Source organism: Sinocyclocheilus anshuiensis, unplaced genomic scaffold (assembly GCF_001515605.1).
Source record: "Sinocyclocheilus anshuiensis isolate Anshui unplaced genomic scaffold, SAMN03320099.WGS_v1.1 scaffold499, whole genome shotgun sequence".
Classification (NCBI taxonomy): Eukaryota; Metazoa; Chordata; class Actinopteri; order Cypriniformes; family Cyprinidae; genus Sinocyclocheilus; species Sinocyclocheilus anshuiensis.
Window position 1 is genome coordinate 45,145 of NW_015551033.1, and position 20,182 is coordinate 65,326.

Below are 20,182 nucleotides of genomic sequence, written 5' to 3' on the forward strand. Positions count from 1 at the left end.
AAAATAATTTAGTTAAATAATTTTGTCATATATACATTACATAAATAAGTTATGTTTTTATGAATTTCATTAATAAAAACTATATAAAATAAATTTTATTAAATAATAAACATTTTCGTTATTAAATCATTTTGTAATATTTAAATAAATAATAAATTTGTAAAATAAATTAGTTAATATTTTAATTATTTCAATAAATAATTTAGTTATTAAATAATCTTGTCATATATATATATAGACATATTTGTAAATTAAATAATATATAAGTTAAGATTTTAGTTATTAAATGAATAATGTAGTTTTTACATAAATGTTTTGCGCTATATAACTTTTGTAGAAAATAAATATAAAATTTGTGATATATTAATACATAATATAATTAGAACTTAAATGATAAGTACCTATTTTAGCTACTAAAATGAACAACTAATAAATAATTTAGTTTAACATATATTCTTATATTTCTTTGGAAGTGTAGCACAGTAATACCATGTTGTTGTCACGTAACTCATTATTAATACACAACAATAACTACCGATGGCGAAAGCGGAGGTTTCTAATAATCCATAAACATCCTAACAAGCGGTGACCGAGTCTTTACCTTACAGTCGTTGCGCACGAACTTCATTCCGTGTCCCGGATAAACCGGAGCCGAGCAGAAATAACACTTCTCGATGCGCATTTCACTCGCACACGTGCCGCTGCGCTGCGACACCGAGGCGGAAGAGAGAACGCACGCTTCCGGTCCCGCGGCGTGACGTCATCACGCAGGCCACAGGCTGTAGCGCCACCGAGAGGCGCAGAGAGTCACTGCACATGTTTTTCCATCTAAAATATTAGGAAACCATTTCTACAAGTTATACAAGATTTAAAAAAATGCGAGTTATAAAGAAACGTTCTTCTGGTAATGTTAACGCAACGCTCAGCCAACCGTTTTTAATAATGAAACACTAGCTAAACTATTTCGTTGCTAATGTGTAGCAATTTGATTATTCTGTACTTATGATCAATATTTAAGGCAGCAATACTGAAGAAAAAACTGCGTTTATTTCGCTTCTGTTCAAATTATTCACAATTCTAAGTGACTGTGTAAAAGCATCATGAATGGCACAAAACAGAAATACATGCTTCTTTCCGGTATTTCTTTGTGTTTGAAATAAATAATATATAAATAAATATTTTAGTTATTAAAATAAATGATTATTAAATAATTAATTAATTAAATAAATAAATAATTTTGTAATATAAAAATAAATATTAGTAAAATTAATAATATATACGTTAATAATTTTGTTTTTAAAATAAATAATAAACAATTTAGTTATTAAATAAATAATTTTGTAATATTTAAATAATACATTTGTAAAATAAATGAGATAAAGTTAATATTTTAGTCATTGCAATAAATAATAAATAATTTAGTTATTAAATAGATTTGTGATAAGTAAATAAACTATATATTTGTACATTAAATAATTCATAAGTTAACATTTTAATTCTTTAAATAATTAAGAAATAGTTTAGTTATTAAATAATTTTGTATTATATAGAAATAAATAAGGATTCTGAAAATTAAACTATATGAGTTAATATTTAGTTATTAAAATAATTATTAATAATTTAGTTATTGAATAATTTTGTAATATAAAAATAAATATTTGTAAATAAAATAATATATACGTTAATATTTTTGTTATTAAAATAAATAAATAAATAAAATAATTAATACACATATTAAAATAAATAAACAATTTAGTTATTTAATAAATAAAAAATGTAATATTTAAATAAATATTACATTTGATATAATTTAATATTTTAGTTACTGAAATAAATAATTTAGTTTTTAAAGAAATACATTTGTAATATATAAATAATTAAGTTAATATTGCAATTATTAAAATAATTAAGCAATAGTCTCACACAAGTATATAAATTAAGTAGTAAATACATTTATTTTTTTAATTATTTAATTATTTATTAAATATGTTATTAGCCTACCTAACGGACATCCTGATTTAATCTCTGACATTAATTCATATACAATAACAAACCTTTCTAGTGTGACATCAAAACTATATCAGTCAAGAAAATTCAAGAGCCAAAGAAAACATTTTTTAAGAAATATTTTATTATATTGTGCATTGTTCTGACCACTTTTTGGCACGTAATCGAAGCAAACTGGTACAACACGCTCAACACGAGGGGCTTAAATAATAATACAAATTATAATAAATCAACAGGCAAATTAAACTGACGTTCCTGAGCGTCTGAAGAATAAAACACTTGATATTTCTTTGGCACATGCAGAGAGAAATGTGTTTGGAGTTAGCAAACGACTGAAATATAAGCCACATGCACGCATTATTAAAAACACTGATGAAAAAGACCAAGTATAATAATGAAGCGCTTCTCAGCCCTAATACAGTGTTTGTGATTAAAGTCTTCACGTTCAGGAGCTCATACGACTTTTATCTGAAGGTTTAAACAAAAAGCAAACGAATTACAAAATGTCAAGTCTACATCAGTCTTTGGCTTCTTATTTGCGTTCTGAAATGATGATTTCGTGTCACTTCAGTCGAAAAGGTTGATTCGAAACTGATTACGTTATAAAATCTTGATCACAGTTCAGTCACACTTCATCGAAATCACACCATCAGAAATCTTTCGTCTCCGGCCCAATCAAAGCAGCACACATCTCTTTGGATTCTAGCGTCCGTAAACATCTCAAACAGAAGAAACCCACAGTCTGAGCGAACAAAAGCTTGGCTACACCAAACATATACAGAAATATACAGCATTTGGGCATCATTGTATCATTTCTCATCGCACTCTTTGGATCAGACGTCTCATATATATTGCACACGATCCTCCCGTCATGATGCCGTCCACATCTTATAACGCTTTCAGAGTTTGGTGAACCCAAATCATCACTATTCTTTATTTACTTTTTTGGTTATTTTTCACTTATTCACCTTCCTCACGAAAACAAAACCTGAAAACACACAGAAAACCTTCTCCTCAGTTTGTATAAACCATGAGATCAGGATGAGTTTGTTTCTTCATCAGGTCTGGAGAAGTGTAGCATTGCATCAGTGTCTCAGCAATGGATGTGAATGGGTGCCGTCAGAACGAGAGCTGATAAAAACATCACAATAATCCACAGCACTCCAGTCCATCAGTTAACATCTGGAGAAGACAAAAGCTGAAACACATCCAGCATTAAAGGGGTCATAGGATGCGACATGCACTTTTACAAGTTGTTTGAACTGAAATGTGTGTTGGCAGTGTGCGTACACAACCACCCTATAATGATAAAAATCCACCCGGTGTTTTTTTTTTAATCTGGTTAAATGTTTTCCCCTTTCTCAAATCGAGCCGATCTCAGATGCCTGTCTGTGTGACGTCGAGAAAAGAAAAAATCTTTAAGTAAAATTAAAATGAGGACTATAAGTGAAAACTATAACAGTACCTCGATGATACTAAAATAACACGGTTTCATATATTTTCGGCTGAATGTATTATTTAAGACACATTCATGGTCTTTTTTTCTCATCAGTATTCTGATGTGTCACAATCAGGCTCATTATCATTAGCTAAAACTAAAACTATTAAACATTTTTGTTAATACAGCTGAAAAAATTTAAAATATAAATATTAGATGAAAGACTTAAACTAAACTAAAATTAGAAAAGTTGGAAATATTCAGATATTAGTATATTCATAGATATTTTGTAAATCTCCTACCGTAAATATATCAAAACTTAATTTTTGATTAGTAATATGCATTGCTAAGAACTTCATTTGGACAACTTTAAAGATGATTTTCTCAATATTTAGATTTTTTTGCACCCTCAGCTTTCAGATGATGTATAAATCTCATTTCACAAATTTGACCCTTATGACTGGTTTTGTGCTCCAGGGTCACAAATACAATACAATACAATACAATACAATAAAATAAAATTAAATAAAAAAAAATGTAAATATTAATTTAAGCCTAATCTATGTTAGTCATTTCAATTGCACATTGGTAAATAATATAATAATAAACAGACTCTTACTTTGGCATCAGTAAAGTGCGTCCTCGTCATCGGCAGCAGAACAGCTGCGTTCTCCACCTGCTGCTGATTGGCTGACGACGCAGCACTACGCATGACATCATTCCTCACCCATCCAATCATCTTTGAGGAAGCTGATTTCCTGCTGAGAGAAAACAATCACTTTAGATCCTGTGTCTTTTGTAACAGTGTGTTGCTGCAGACACAGAAGCCTCACTGTGTTCTGCTCTTGATGAGGAGGATGAAGATGCAGAGGATGATGCAGGACAGAGCGATACACACGCCAGCGGTGATGCCGCTCATGGACTTCTCATCGATGCGGCTCAGGCCGTCCATAAACGCTGCAGAAATGCATGCGTGAGCAAAAAAGGCATATAACATTTTTTGTTATAATTCAGCATTAGATAGGTAATTAATTTAAATGATATTTGATTTTCTAAAGTATTATAGAGTGGCGTGTACCTGTGTTCTCGGCGTGACGCGGGGTTTTCCCCAGGCGTGTCTTCCTCCTGACCTGCAGATCTACGGTGCTGGCGAACGGACCGTCACCCGCCTGGTTAGAGGCCGAGATCTTCACCAGGTAGACGTTACCTGACTCCAGCTTCTCCAGAAGAGCCATCGTGTTCGTGCCTGAAATGAGAAACCCATATATCTCAGTCATATCTCAGCATGAACTCTGAGCTGATCCACATTCATTTTATAGCTCTGTACTAGTGCTGTCAAACGATTAATAAAAGTTTTTCTTTATATAATATATGTGTGTGTACGGTGTATATTTATTATGTATATATAAATACACACACATACAGTATATGAATACTCAATAAATATACACAATACAATGTAAACAATTTTTTTATTTTGGATGCGATTAATCGTTTGATAGCACTACTCTACACTTTTAACTCATATGGAAACATCTGAGATGAAGTTGATAATTAAATTATATATTATTACATATTAAAATATAATAAAATATTATATAATTATAAATTATATAATAGTATATATATATATATACACATATATATACACTTTTTAATAAATATACATAAATGCCTTTTTAATTTATTGTTTTTATTGTACAATATATTAAGTCTCTTCAGCTATGAAAGAGCAGCAGCATTTTTATACTTATGTGTGTTTATATTTATTTCTCAAAAGAAATTTGGGGGAAAAAAATCCCCATCTGAGACCTAGTTGATAATGAAATTAAATATGGTATTAATATGTTTTAATATGAATTAAAACAATATGATACTTTAGTATTACAAATAATACCATATATATTATTTAATTTAATATTACAAATTATATAATATATTAAGTCTCTTCAGCTATGTACTTTTATTTCTCAAAACAAATTTTTGGGGGCGATGTCGAGAAGATTTTGATATGAAATAGCTAATGAAATACAATATAATGTGTAATAATAATGAGCAGTGCATGAAAGCAGTGCTAGTGTCTTGGCTTCAGAAGAAGAGGTTGTGTTCTGCTCACCTTCTCTCTGAAGCAGCTGCCAGTCTCCAGCGAGCCGCGAGCTCTGCGAGGCGTACAGCACGGTGTAGTGCGTGACGGATAGATCCGGCTGATCCGGCTGCTTCCACGACACCAGCGCCGTGTCGTCCTCCATCAGACTCGCTCGCACACACAGCGGCGGAGACCACGGGGCTGCCGCAGACATCAAGCGCTCAGTCTCAGTCGCAGGCTTTTCTCTGTGCAGCACTCGGCCTTTACACACTTACTGTCTATCGACAAATCATTTGGCCGGTCTGGACTACGGTTATTATAGTTAACTAAAACTAAAACCATAAAAACATCTGCTTTACTTGAAATAAAATAAACTTTAACTGAAATAAAATGCGATATTTAAAAAACATTTGATTTCAATTTCATTTAGTTTAACTTGATACTGTACACTAAAATAAATAAAATGTATGATTTTAAGTAAACATTAACTGAAAATAAAATCTAAAAAATATATATTTTAATTATATATAATAATTGTATTTATAATATATATTTTATTTCACCTAGTTGCCAACATTTCTCATTTTTATGTACTAAAGTAACTATATAAACATATTTTATAGAAACATAAAAACACCAATAAAAAATGTCAAGATGCAACAAAATTACTAAAATTTTAACTAAAATTACGGTGACAGTCTTTAACTGTTGGTACTTTGTTTTTACCAACTTACAATATATCAACAAATAACTTCGTGGAAATACTAGTATGAACCAAGAATATTATAGTTAACTAAAACTAAAACCATAAAAAACATTTACTTCACTTGAAAATTAAAAAAACAAACCAAAACTTATAAAAATGTCAAAAACACAAAACAAAACGACTAAAACGCCTAAACGGTCAAATACATGAGAAAAAAAAAAAAGTGTCAAAATTGCGGCGCTTGGTGATTATTATTCACGTAAACCCTCGTCAGTTATGTAATAAGTGAACATAAACAGTATAGAATGAAAATACGTGTGTAACAGTAAACTGGATCCGTGCAGCTCTTAAAGTGACAGCAGCCTAATATTCCGGCTGCTAACTGTGTGCTTAATATTAATCAAACAACAAAAGACAAAGACTCCTGCTGCTGACTGTGTGCTTCATATTAATCAAACAACAAAAAACAAGAGTGAAAATCACTCACTGCTCTCGACTGAAGGATTTTTTTTTTGGTTTAATAAGAAACAAAGGAAGTTTAATTCTTACAGTGAAGACTAAGCTATTTTATTTTACATTCGATTATTCAATTTCTGTAGTAGCTGTTAGCGGAATACTTCAGACTTGCACTGTTTGTTTAATTTTTGTAATCTTTTTTTCTATTGTATTTGTTCTTTGCCTTATTACTGATAGTTAAATTCTTTTCAATAATTTTTGAGGACTTTATTTGTTTTTTACTATTATGAGTTACCCTAGTATTCTGCTGTGTTTTTGAGAATTGTGAAATTTCGCTGGTCTCTACAGGGTAGATGTCACAGCAACCTTATTTACAGAAAATATGCGTCCCTGCAGCACAAAAGCAGTGTTAAGTCGCTGGGGTATATTTGTAGCAATAGCCAACAATACATTGTATGGGTCAAAATTATACATTTTTCTTTTATGCCAAAAATCATTAGGATATTAAGTAAAGATCATGTTCCATGAAGATATTTTGTAAATGTCCTACCGTAAATATATCAAAACTGAATTTGATTAGTAATATGCATTGTTAAGAACTTAATTTGTACAACTTTAAAAGTGATTTTCTCAATATTTAGATTTTTTTTTTGCACCCTCAGATTCCAGATTTTCAAATAGTTGTATCTCAGCCAAATATTGTCCTATCCTAACAAACCATACATCAATGGAGAGCTTATCAGCTTTCAGATGATGCATAAATCTCAATTTCGGAATATTGACACTTAAGACTGGTTTTGTGATCCAGGGTCACATATATATTTGATATACAGTATATTGCTATCTTTACATAAATCAGTCATATGTGGCTCACTCATAATAGTGATTACAATATTGACCGCGATTATGATTTTTGCCATAATCGTGCAGCCCAATATCATAGTATCTCAGTGCGCCGGTACCTTCCAGAAGAGTCCTCTGATAGAAGCTGGTGCTCCAGGGACTGGACATCTGATCCATATGAAGATGCACTGCAAACTCATAACGCGTGTTTGGCCGGAGACCTGCGACTGTTACCGTTTTGCTCAGAGCTGAAGAGAGAGAAAACAAATATGATTCCTGAATCCACAAGTGAATCAGCTGTGAGGAAGCAGCACTCACGTTTGGATGTAGCGTACGGTCGAGGCGTCAGAGGGACTCAGGGGCCCGTAGCGGATGGAATAATTGACGGCTTTTCCAGAACTGAACGCCGGATGACCCCAACCCAGACGGACCGCCGAGGAGCTGTTAGCTTTAGCGTGGATGTGGTCGGGAGGCGGCAGGGCGGCCAAACGCCGGTTCAGTGCGGCTGCCAGACAGAGAGAGTCTTCTTTAGTAGTTATCCTCTTAATAGTTTGAAATAAGAGGATTCAAACTGGAAACTTTAGCTTACCCGTGTGAAACACTTTTTAAAAAAAAAAAAAAAAAAAAAAAAAAAAAAAGGAGTACTTTTTAAGATCTGAAATACAATTAAGTGCACTTCTTTTTCACAAAGGTAAATATCCCTTAGCACTGTGCACTTAACTTGCAAATCCCACAGATGATGCATCGCTCAGGTTTTGACATTTAGTTTCAATTTCAATTTCAATTTAGTTATAAAGCACAACTAAACAACTACCGTTGACCAATGTGCTGTACAAAAATAAGTAACCGCTAACAGAATTAAAACAAAGACAAGGTCACAAATAAAACTTCAAAACACAAGGCAACGCAAATGCAAATAATAAGCCAAATCAAATAAAAATGACTATTCCAAAGTCTTGGAGCGGCTACGGCGAATGCTCAATCACCCCTAGACTTGCGTCTGGTTCTAGGAACCACTAAGAGCCTTAAATTGGCGGACCTAAGCGCTCTTGCAGGTTAGTGGTCTATCAACAGATCAGAGAGGTATGAGGGTGCTAAACCATTTGAAGAAATTAGTATACAGTAGATTTGGTATACAGTGTGTATCAGAAGGGGTAATCTCTGTTTTACTCTCATTCAGACTTTAAAAAATGTAGGGACATCCATGCTTTAACATCCAAGAGGCAGGTGGTCAATTGGTCTAATCCATTCTTATGTTTCAAAGGAAGATATATTTGTGTGTCATCTGCATAACAATGATAACTTATACCATACTTCTCAAAGATAGATCCGTGGGGAAGCATATACAAGGAAAATAAATGGGAGCTAGAGTAGAGCCTTGAGGGACCCCACAGGTCAAAGGTACAGAAGAAGAGTGAAATTTTGAAATTGTGATTTAAATTCACAAGTTTGTTTTTTGAACACTTACAAGGACATCCTGGAGTGTTGACCGTTTGATGGGCCTGATAGCCCTCTCCATTAGCACTGAACGCTAGCAGTTTCACATGGTACCTCACTCTGGGGTCTGCAAAACAAAATAAATAATGCTATTCCATAATAACATAAATAAAGTGGCATTCGCTATGGCTGTTTGTCAGTAGTTTGGGATGTGCAGTGCATCACACAGACACTAGGTAGAGCTATTCAGCACACATAAATCAGCATATATGGGTCATTTGATTCATGCAAATTGTGCTTTTGCTGTCCACCAATGTCACAGAAACGCATGTTTCATAAATTTCAATAAAAAGTCAACTGTTTATGTTATAGAAGCATGCAAATGTTTCTCCAACGTGTGCATTTTCACCTGGAAGTTGTTTTAGAGAGAGTTCATGCATTGCTAATAAGCTCCTAAGACGTTCCAGGTCTGAACGCATGGATTTTGGGAAACTTATCTACGTTTTACATCAGTGAAGCTGAAGAGTGGAGAGAATGTACAGAGCTGGTCAGCGTGTGCAGTACTGGAGGTTTGGAGGATTTAAGCCTCTAGAGGTCAGAGGGCACCTTCACAGGCGACCGTCTCCTGGGACGAGAGGTTTATGAGCCCAGGTCTGGAGCCGGACCCAGATAAAACTTTACGCTCATGTAGTTAGGAAAAAATAGGCCTTGAGATAATGCCAAATGGTTAGATCTTTCATTTCTGAGCGAGAAAGAGAGACAGAAAAAAAAACACTATTTACCCATCCTGATGTTTCAAATCCGTATTCCATTATAATTCCATAGTTTTTAATCAGTAAAAAATTAGAAAGTTAAACGTTAAAATCCTAATCAAATTACTCATGTATTTTCTTCAAAACTTACTGTACGTTTTAAGTGAATTAAGATTTATTTCCAATTTAAATAATTAGAAACGTTCTAAGAAAAATTCTAATTCTAAATTAGAAATGTTATTAATTTCCCAGTAAAAATTAGAAAGGTTAAACATTTATATCTATATGGAAATCATAATCACATTACTCACAAATGTTCTTAAAAATATAAGTCAATTAAGTTTTACTTTTCATTTTAAAAATTTGATATTTTCTAAGAAAATTTGAAATGTTATTTATTTCCCAGTAAACATTTTAAAAGGTTAAACATTTCTATATAAATGGAAATGCTAGTTAATTACTCACACATTTTTTTTTAAATAAATACATTTGAAGTGAATTAAGATTTTTTTCCAATTTAAAAAATTTGATATTTGATATATTCTATTTCTAAGATAATTAGAAAATGTATTTCACAGTAAAAAAAAACTACAAAAGGTAAAACGATCTATATGAAAATCTAAATCAAATTGACACTTTTTTCTTTAAAAAATTAACTTTTAAGTGAATTAAGATGTATACCCCATTAAAAATGATCAATTTTCTAAGAAATGCGTATTAAATGCGTATTTAAAGTACTATAAATAGTCCAGTTTTATGTTTCAGCACAAGATTTTTATTGATGCTACATTACAATTTCGTATTCTGGCGTAATGTGAATCATATGTATGTCAATTCCTCATTTTAGATTAATCAAATGCACATTTATATTTGTTTTAAGCAGCAATTTAAAACAAATTTATAGAAATTGTGGAAGGGTATTTCTGCGATGGAATAAAAAAATAAAAATGTAACTGCGACTTTGTATCTCACAAATCTGACTTTTGTGATATAAACTCAGAATTCTGAGAAGAGTCTTATTTGCTTGATATAAACTCGCAATTCTGAGGAGAAAAGTCCAAATTGTAAGATATAAACCCGAAATGTGAGAAAAAAGTCAGAGTTGTGAGATATAAACGCATTTCTGAGAAGAAAAGTCTGATTTTGTAAGTTATAAATTTGCAATTGCAAGAAAATTCTTATTTGCTTGATATAAACGTGCAATTCTGCGAAAACTCTAAATTGTAAGATATAAACTCGCAATTATAAGAAAAGTTTTATTTGCTTGATGTAAACTCACAACCAGAGTATGAGAAGAAAAGTACGAATTGTAAGTTATAAACTCGAATTGCGAGAAAAAAGTCAGAATTGTGACATTTAAACTTGCATTTCTGAGAAGAAAAGTCTGATTTTGTAAGTTATAAATTTGCAATTGCAAGAATTCTTATTTGAAAAAATATAAACATGCAATTCTGCGAATAAAACTCTAAATTGCAAAATATAAACTCGCAATGCTAAGAAAAGTTTTATTTGCTTGATGTAAACTCGTAATTGCGGGAAAAAGTCAGAATTGTCAGATAAAAAGTCGCAATTACTTTTCTTATTTCTCGTTCGGCGATGGAAATAAGCTTCCGTAGGAATTAACCGGTGACCTGCCTACATGTTTTTGGTACTGTTTGGCTGTTTACGTGAGGCAGAAGGCACGGAGAGGTGAAAGTGTGTCACTCACCGAGTCCTGTGACGGTGTGCTGGTGGTCATGTGGGGGCAGCTGGAGAACCGAGTCCTCTGATTGGCCGTCTGGGTGGAAAGACAGCTTGTATCCCTGGACGACGGCGTCGCTGGGAGCCGGATGCCAGCGGACCGTCACCGAGGTGCAGTTCAGAGGTTCAAGCTCAAGGTTTGGGGCGGGAGGCACTGAGGGCACAAACAGACACCATAAAATCATCTACTGTACAGATTAGAGAGTAAAAATACACCTGTATGTTTTCTGGGGAAAAATTGTCAGCCAGGCAAAAATGACTAGTAATAGCGATGATTAAATGACTAAGCACTGCTACAACCCCACATCGTGCATTTAATTCGTAACATGACTTATTTTTGAGTGAAACTGAAATATTTAAATTATATTAATATTAAAGCTAAATCTCATTTTCCCTGCCCAGATGACCTTGATTTCATCAGCATAAAAAGAAAAAAATTATAAAAATTATATATTTTTTTTATTTTATATATAATTTTTATATATATGTTTTTGTTTATAACTTTTTCAACACATTTTAAATCAATTTTAATTTCGTACGTTTTGCTATTTTTATCCCTATTAACTTTTTATGAATATTTGTAAACCAATTTGAAATGTGCTATAAATAAATAGCATTGCATAATAAAGACACTTGCATTGTCATGCATTGATGAATCATGCACACACAGCAAAAACATTGATTTATTAAGAAAGAAAAAAAGTTTATAAAACGTTTTTTTTCTCTCTAAAGGAAGCTTTTAATACTATGGCTACATTGTGGATTTTAAGTTATAATATTAAATAACATATTAAATATGAAATTACATTAATATTGAAGTTAAATCTCGTTTTCCCTGCCCAGACGGCCTTGATTTTATCATTGTTTATGATTGTTTATAATACATTTTTCAATATATTTTAAATCCATAATTTCTAGTTTTTGCTATTTTTATTTCCTTTGAACCTAAAATTATTATTTAGTAAACCAATTTTAATTACCATTTGCATGAATTGTACCGTCACGGTCTGAGCTGCCCACTTCTGCGGCTTACAGAGATCGCTGGACCATTTCTGAAAGCAGCGTTAAATAAAACTCAATTTCTTCTGAAGAAAATGAGAGTGGTTAGTTGACCGTGCGGAACTCGCTGCCAGAATGCCAAAGTGTTGTGGCTGGTTGCTAGGATGTTGCTAGGTAATTCTAGATGGTTACATATGCTACACTCTTAAAAATAACGGTTCTTTATTGGCATCGGTGATTCCAAGAAGAACTTTTAACAGCTATGGAACCTCTTCATTGCACCAAAAGGTTCTTTAGCTTTTTAAAATGTTCTTCAAACAAAGAAAAAAAAAAATGTAAATTCTAAAAATTCTTTCCCTGCCATTGACGACATTTTCCGTAAGTTCCAGCAATCCGTTTTCACTGTTACATGGTAGGGGGCGCTGTTACGGATCTTCTGAAACAGTACAGCTCTTCCGGATTTAAAAGCAAGCGAAGATGATGCATAAACCAGAAGACACGTAACATGCGGACAACAATGTCATTCCCACAAATTAATAATTGGTTCCTTTGTTTTGAGTTAATCGTGGACACACTGTACTAATAAGCTCCCTTGTTTTGATTAATAAAAACTAGAGAATGAAGTAGTACAACGTGGCCGCGATTTACTAAAACAAGGGAACAAATTTGAATTAATACAACGTGGCCGTGACTGGCTAAAACAAGGGAACAAATTAGTACGACGTGGCCGCGATTGGCTAAAACAAGGGAACTACATAATACGACATAAATTGACTAAAACAGGGCAATGAATTAGTACGACGTGGCCGCGATTGGCCAAAACAAGGGAACGAATTCGTACGATGTGGCTGCGATTGGCTAAAACAAGGGAACGAATTAGTACGACGTGGCTGCGATTGGCTAAAACGAGGGAACGAATTCATACGATGTGGCCGCGATTGGCTAAAACAAGGGAACGAATTAATGTGACATGGCCACGATTGGTTAAAACAAGGGAACAAATTAATACCACGTGGTCAAGATTGACTAAAACAAGGGAACAAATTAGTACGACGTGTCCGCGATAGACTAAAACAAGGGAACGAATTAATACGACATGGTCGCAATTGACTAAAACAGGGCAACGAATTAGTATGACGTGGCCGCGATTGGCTAAAACGAGGGAACGAATTAATACGACATGGTCTCGCGATTGACTAAAACAAGGGAACGAATCAGTACAACGTGGCCGCGGTTGGCTAAAACGAGGGAACGAATTCATACGATGTGGCCGCGATTGGCTAAAACAAGGGAACGAATTAATGTGACATGGCCACGATTGGTTAAAACAAGGGAACGAATTAATACCACGTGGCCGTGATTGACTAAAACAAGGGAACCAATTAATACAATGTGGCCGCGATTGACTAAAACAAGGAAACCAATTAGTATGACATTCTCATATTATCATATTGTTAATTCAATTTAACTATGTGGGAAACAAATTTAAGTTGTGGGAACAAATTCTTAATCCGTGGCCATGTTATATATTTTTTCTGCATGTCATGTACGTTTACGGACAAGTAAAGCCCAAAGTATACTTTGGCCGATGGTCCGCACACTGTCCACGTGACGCAATTTTCGTCATCAGTAGTGTCCACAGATGTCCGCGTGGACAGTCTTCGTACAACTGCGCAGGTGTGAGGTGAACGTCGAGACAGAATATGTCCCCTAGGTGGTAGTCCCCCCCCATAACAGATGGTTATGAGCTAAAATAAGGTGGTTTGTCCTCTCACCTGTGGCGCTAGATGTTTTGGGCGTGCGATGGGAGTTCCAGGCGGACGGTTGGCTCCAGCCCACTCGGGTCGACACAGACATGCGGATCAGATAGATGGTGTCGGGCTGCAGACCCTGCAGAAGGTACTGGGTGCAGTTCGGACTCGGGACGGGCAGCTCAGCAGAGATTATCTGCTCGTCCGTGGCCGTACGGTAGGACAGACGGTATGCAGACACAAGTCCGCGGCTGAGTTTGGGAGGAAGCGGCTGCCAGGACACCAGGATGTCGGTGGGACTGCGACTCGTCAGGCTCAACTCAGGGGTACGGAGGGGCACTAGGGATCAAGAACACATTTTACGGGAAAGTTTTCTTGAAAATGTAACTTTTGGGAATCGTCTGAAAGTCCACAGACTCACCATCCTCAAGAGTGTGCTGCATGACCTGCTCTGACATGCGACTGGCACCCATCGGCATGTAGGCAACGATATAAAACGTGTAGTTTCGCGCTGGTTCCAGATCATCCACTATGTGGCTGGTCGTGTCATTCCCGATCACGGCCTGATACTCTTCATTGTTTAGACCTGTGAGTATAGATACTATAATCAGTGCTGTTTCTAATTCAGTCAGTTAGAATTCTCCACAATATTAGAGACAATTGAGATCTCACACTTGGATTGGTATCACGTTAAATTACAGGTGCAGATTAGATTTGAGTTTTATCTTGAGAGCAAACTGAATTAAAACAATTAGGAATTACATCGTTTTTAGAAACCAAACACTATCATGTAGTTCTGAACATTCTTTAACCACAAGCGTATCCTCTGTTTGTTTTAACACATTTTCTCGTCTCTTTCCAACGACTCGGTTAATACAGAACAGAGACAGAATCCTGCAGAAATTCCCTTCTTTTCTGTTCTGAGGGCTTCCTAACACAAACCCAATGAAGAGACAGACTCTACAAAAACCAAGAGAAGACAGGTGAGCATGAAGTGGGCGGGATTTAAGGTGGAACTTGGTTCTATGCATCGGTTATTGATTGGATGCTGAGATGTGAGAATGGAACTCAGCAGTGGAGGCAGATGGGTGTGAGCTTGAAGGGTCGGAGTTTAAGGCGGGATTTTATTGTATGCATTGGTTGATGATCAGATGTTAAGATGTGGGCTTGGTACTCAAAAGTGGATGTGGGTGAGTGTGAGCTTGAAGGGGCGGGGTTTAAGGCGTGACTTTGGCTCTATGCATCTGTTGTTGACTGGATGTTGAAATGTGGACGTGGCACTCAAAAGTGGAGGCAGATAAGCATATGCTTGAAGGGGCGGGGTTTAAGTCAAGAGTTGGTTATATGCATCGGTTGTTGATTGGATGTTAAGATATGGGCGTGGCACTCAAAAGTGGAGGCGGATGAGCTTGAGCTTGAAGAGGTGGCATTTAAAGCAGGACTTTTTTACTATGCATCTGTGGTTGATTGGATGTTGAGATGTGGGTGTGGCACTTAAAAATGGAGGCAGATCTGAATGTGAGCAGCTTGCGGTAGACTGTAAAATGGGGTGGAGTTTAAGCTGACTAAATGATTGGAGAAGTCCTGCATATGTCACCAAAGAGAAGTCTCTTATATTATGAGGATATTAAGAGGTCAAAAAAAAAAAAATCAAACATATGCATGGATGAATTGTTCGCAATAAGATCTATAACATGCATTTAGAAAACAGACTTGTGACGACTTTCAGCTGCAAAATTTCCTCTGTCAACCAGTATCTGGTTGAAAGACGATAACAACTAGACATAAACCACCATGTCAGTTTCAAACACTTACCCTCAGACTTCATGTAGTGTATGGAGTAGGCGATGACTTTATGCGCGTTGTATAAAGTCAACGCGCATAAAGCGCGGTGATTGTTTCTCCCACGCGAGTAAGATGGCCGAGCTCGAGATGGTTTCGGCGTGGATGTTACGTGGAGCGCTGGGACGGTCCTCTGACAGCACCACAATGAGACGGGAGGTGGACACAACTGAACCTTGAGAGTTCTCCGCTTGGCACTGGTAAAAGGCGTCATCTTCCGGAATGATCTGGGTTATCACCAGTTTACTGGCACACAATGAAGGGACATATGTCAGTATTAGAACAGACTATGATGTTTAGTAGAGGTTTACTGGAGGCATTTGTCTGTACGTACTTGTACATCTTGGTGCGTCCGTTGGAGTGGATCACCTGACCGTTCTTAAACCAGGTGATTTGGGGAACAGGTGTCCCTTCGGCCTGACAGCTGAAACGGGCCGTACCAGCTCTGGGTCAGGTCTGACTCTCTGGTTTCTCCACTAGAGTTGGAGGAACTGCAAAAAATGAGTGAAAATGCAGTGAGAACAAAGATGTAAGGACTGTCCAAGAACAATATCTATAACGATAACTATAAATACATTTTAATAAATCATTCAACACTAAGAGAATAGCGGAGTCCACATATATACGATAATAACAAAGCAATTTTTTACCAGCTCATGAAAAATAAAAACACTGAAAGCCAATCAGAATCCATCTGAATTTAAAATGCTCAAGCAGCAAATGACATATCAGCATCAGGCGCTTACAATAAAAATAACATTATTGTGAGTTGGTGTAGATGCTAATATGGTTATTGGTAAAGTTATTGTTCTTCACGTAAATGCTAATATAGTTATTGTTAATGTTATCATTCTTATGTGAATGTTAATATAGTTATCGTTAATGTTATTCTTGATGTGAACACTAAAATAGTTATCGTTAATGTTATCATTCTTAATGTGAACACGTTCAAGAACTAATGTAGTTATTGTCAATGTTTTCGTTCTTGATGTCAACACTAATGTAAATGCTAATAAAGTTATCGGTAAAGTTAATGTTCTTGGTGTGAACACTAATATAGGTATAGTTAATATTTTCGTTCTTGATGTCAACACTAATATAGTTATCGGTAATGATTTCGTTCTTGATGTAAATGCTAATAAAGTTATCGGTAAAGTTAACGTTCTTGGAGTAAACACTAATATAGTTATTGCTAATATTTTCATTCTTGATGTAAATGCTAATAAAGTTATCGGTAAAGTTAAAGTTCTTAGTGTGAACACTAATAGTTATAGTTATTATAGTTATTGTTATCGGTATGAACACATTGTTAATGCTTTTGTTCTTGATGTAAATGCTAATATAGTTATCGGGTAGAGTTACTGTTCCTGATGTGAAAGATAATAAAGTTATCAGTAGTGTTAACATTCTTGGAGTGAACACCAATATAGGTATAGTTAATATTTTCGTTCTTAATGTAAATGTTAATAAAGTTATCAGTAAAGTTAATGTTCTTGGTGTGAACACTAATATAGTTATCGTTAATGTTTTCATTCTTGATGTAAACGCTAATATAGTTATCGGTAGGGATGCACCGATACTGAGCTCCTGTACTCGTTAAAATGCCCCGATACCAAACGCCGATACCACACAGCATGTGATAAGCGCCATATTCAGGCAAAGAAACACCGACAACAGAACAACAGAATGGAGTTAAGGATGTCTACTATGAAGTATATGTATGCAATAAATATAACGTTAAACATTCAGTATTAACGCCTGTATAGCTGATGTGCGCGAGCTGATAAACAAAGCACGCTGAGTGGATTGAGCGCGCGGTGGCGCAGATGCGCGAGCTTGTCGAGTGAATCTGTCATACTAACAGCTGTCTAATTTTTGGTTGATTGTAATCTTTCTATCAAAGTTATCTAACATAATCAACTGAATTTGTTCTGACTCAGTTTAACTCTGAGTTCTTGTCATACGGTAAAGTTAACGTTCTTGATGTGAACACAAATATAGTTATCATCAATGTTTTTGTTCTTGATGTAAACGCTAGTAAAGTTATTGGTAAAGTTAACGTTCTTGGTGTGAACACTAATAGTTTTAGTTATTACAGTTATCGTTATCGGTATGAACACATATTGTTAATGCTTTTGTTCTTGATGTAACCACTTATCGGGTAGAGTTATTGTTCCTGATGTGAAAGCTAATACAGTTATTGTTAGTTAACGTTCTTAGTGTGAACACTACTATAGTTATTGGTGTGAACGTTAATAGTTATCATTATAGTTATCGTTTTTGGTGTGAAGAGCACTTCAGAAGTGTTTATGACGCATCCGTTCTGTCAAACCTCTCTTACCGAGTACGGTGAGGTTTCTGGCCGCTATGGTGTAGTTGCGTGTTCCTGGCGTTGTCGCCCGGCACAGGTATGTGCCGCTGTGCTGAGCTTTAACGGCAGTGATAATCAGGTTCCCGTTTCCCAGCACTCTGGCTCCGGACATGTCTATGGGTTTGGAGTCAGCGCGGCTCCAGGACACGGGTGGCCGAGGGTTTCCCTCGGCAAAACACTCCAGGACCACAGACTGATGCAGCCCGGCGCTGATGTTCTGCGGTCCTGCTATGATGTGTGATTTCATGAGAGGCCTCGGACCCGACACTGGACAGAGAATGGAGAAGATTTAATGGCAAGCTACTGCTTCCTTTATTCCAGAAATGATTCTGATACAGATCACTGTTCATCCTCACACAAACACAGACCTGGAATGATGGTCAGCTTGGCCTCTCGGCTCCTGACTCGACTGGCCACGTTTGTTGCTAAGCAGTGATAATTCCCAGCATCCCTCATTGTCACATCGCGGATCTGCAGCACTCCATTTGGCAAAACAGTGATTCTGAAACAAACAAAGGTACATTTACAGTTAAACACATTACTTTCAGGCTTTCAGTATGTTAGAATGCTATTTGCAAAATATATATACATATATTTTAGAGATGCACAATATGAAATGTCTCAGCCGATATTGAAAGCCGATTATTGAGAATGATATCTGCCGATGCCAATACCGATATTGATAGTTTGGTTTTCTAAAGGAGAAAAAAATCTCTCCCAACTAATACTGTAAACTGTACAGGGAGCCCACTCATTTGGTACTTTACAGGTTAAAATGAACAAAAACAGAGTTACTGTCACAAAGCAAGGCCAGACACAACAGGTAAGTGCAAATCAGGATGGTTTATTGACTGGGTAAGGGGATGACTGGAATAGGTGAGTTAAAGGCAGGTGAGTGTCAACACAGTGAATGGTTCCAGGGTGCTTATCTGACTTCTGATGGTGAGGATCGGATGCCGGTTACGTTGGAGATCGTGGAACAGTTTCCAAGGAGTTGTTGGAGGATCACGGGAGGAACAGCAGGTAATTCGTTCTAGGAGAATTTGGCAGAGAGAGTCCAGAGAAGTTCGTAGGAGTGAACGGTAGACCGGACAGTGAGTGACTGCGCTGTGTGTGTATTTGTAGTGTGGCTTGATTGGTGACAGCAGGTGCGGGTGATCAGAACTCAGGTGACTGTGATCGGGTAATTATCCTGGATGGTGACTGAAGTGACTGTGATGAATCCCTGACAAAACCTTTAATTTTCATACAGTTTAGTTTACTAACTGTTATTCTTTTTTTTTCGCATTATTGCATAGTCACATACACATTTTTTGTCATTTACCAAAACAGATTTTAAAATTAAATTACATTCTTAATTAAATTAGATGTAATTTATTAACTGTATGTTAATTAGTGTGATTATAAAGAGAAAACACAGAATAGAGAGAGACGTGTGGTATGAACACAAAAACACTGACCTACAGGAAATGACTACGTACAATGTCCTTTAAGAGGGCCTTTCTAAAAAGATAATTGTTCATTTCCTCTTTTATACCCTTCCTTCTTTCAAAGGGATGTTTACTGACCCCATTTTTTAAAGGGGTCATATGATGCTGCTAAAAATAACATTATTTTGTGTATTTGGTGTAATGAAATGTGTTTATGTGGTTTAAGGTAAAAAAAAACCACATTATTTTCCACATACTGTAAATTATTGTTTCTCCTCTATGCCCCGCCTTTCTGAAACGCGTCGATTTTTACAAAGCGAGGTG

The 20,182-nt window shown here is 35.6% G+C and overlaps 1 protein-coding gene and 1 pseudogene across 1 annotated transcript in view; both read right to left on the bottom strand.

The window, feature by feature from the left end:
* LOC107661279 (probable ribosome biogenesis protein RLP24) overlaps window positions 1–749 on the bottom strand; it is a 7,881-nt gene extending 7,132 nt beyond the window's left edge. The window contains exon 1 of the mRNA XM_016450776.1: window positions 602–749. Coding sequence (XP_016306262.1) covers window positions 602–682 — 81 coding nt within the window. The 5' untranslated portion in view covers window positions 683–749. The remainder of the gene's footprint in view (window positions 1–601) is intronic.
* Window positions 750–2,656: 1,907 nt separating this feature from the next.
* Window positions 2,657–20,182, bottom strand: part of LOC107661283 (protogenin B-like) — a 25,241-nt pseudogene continuing 7,715 nt past the window's right edge.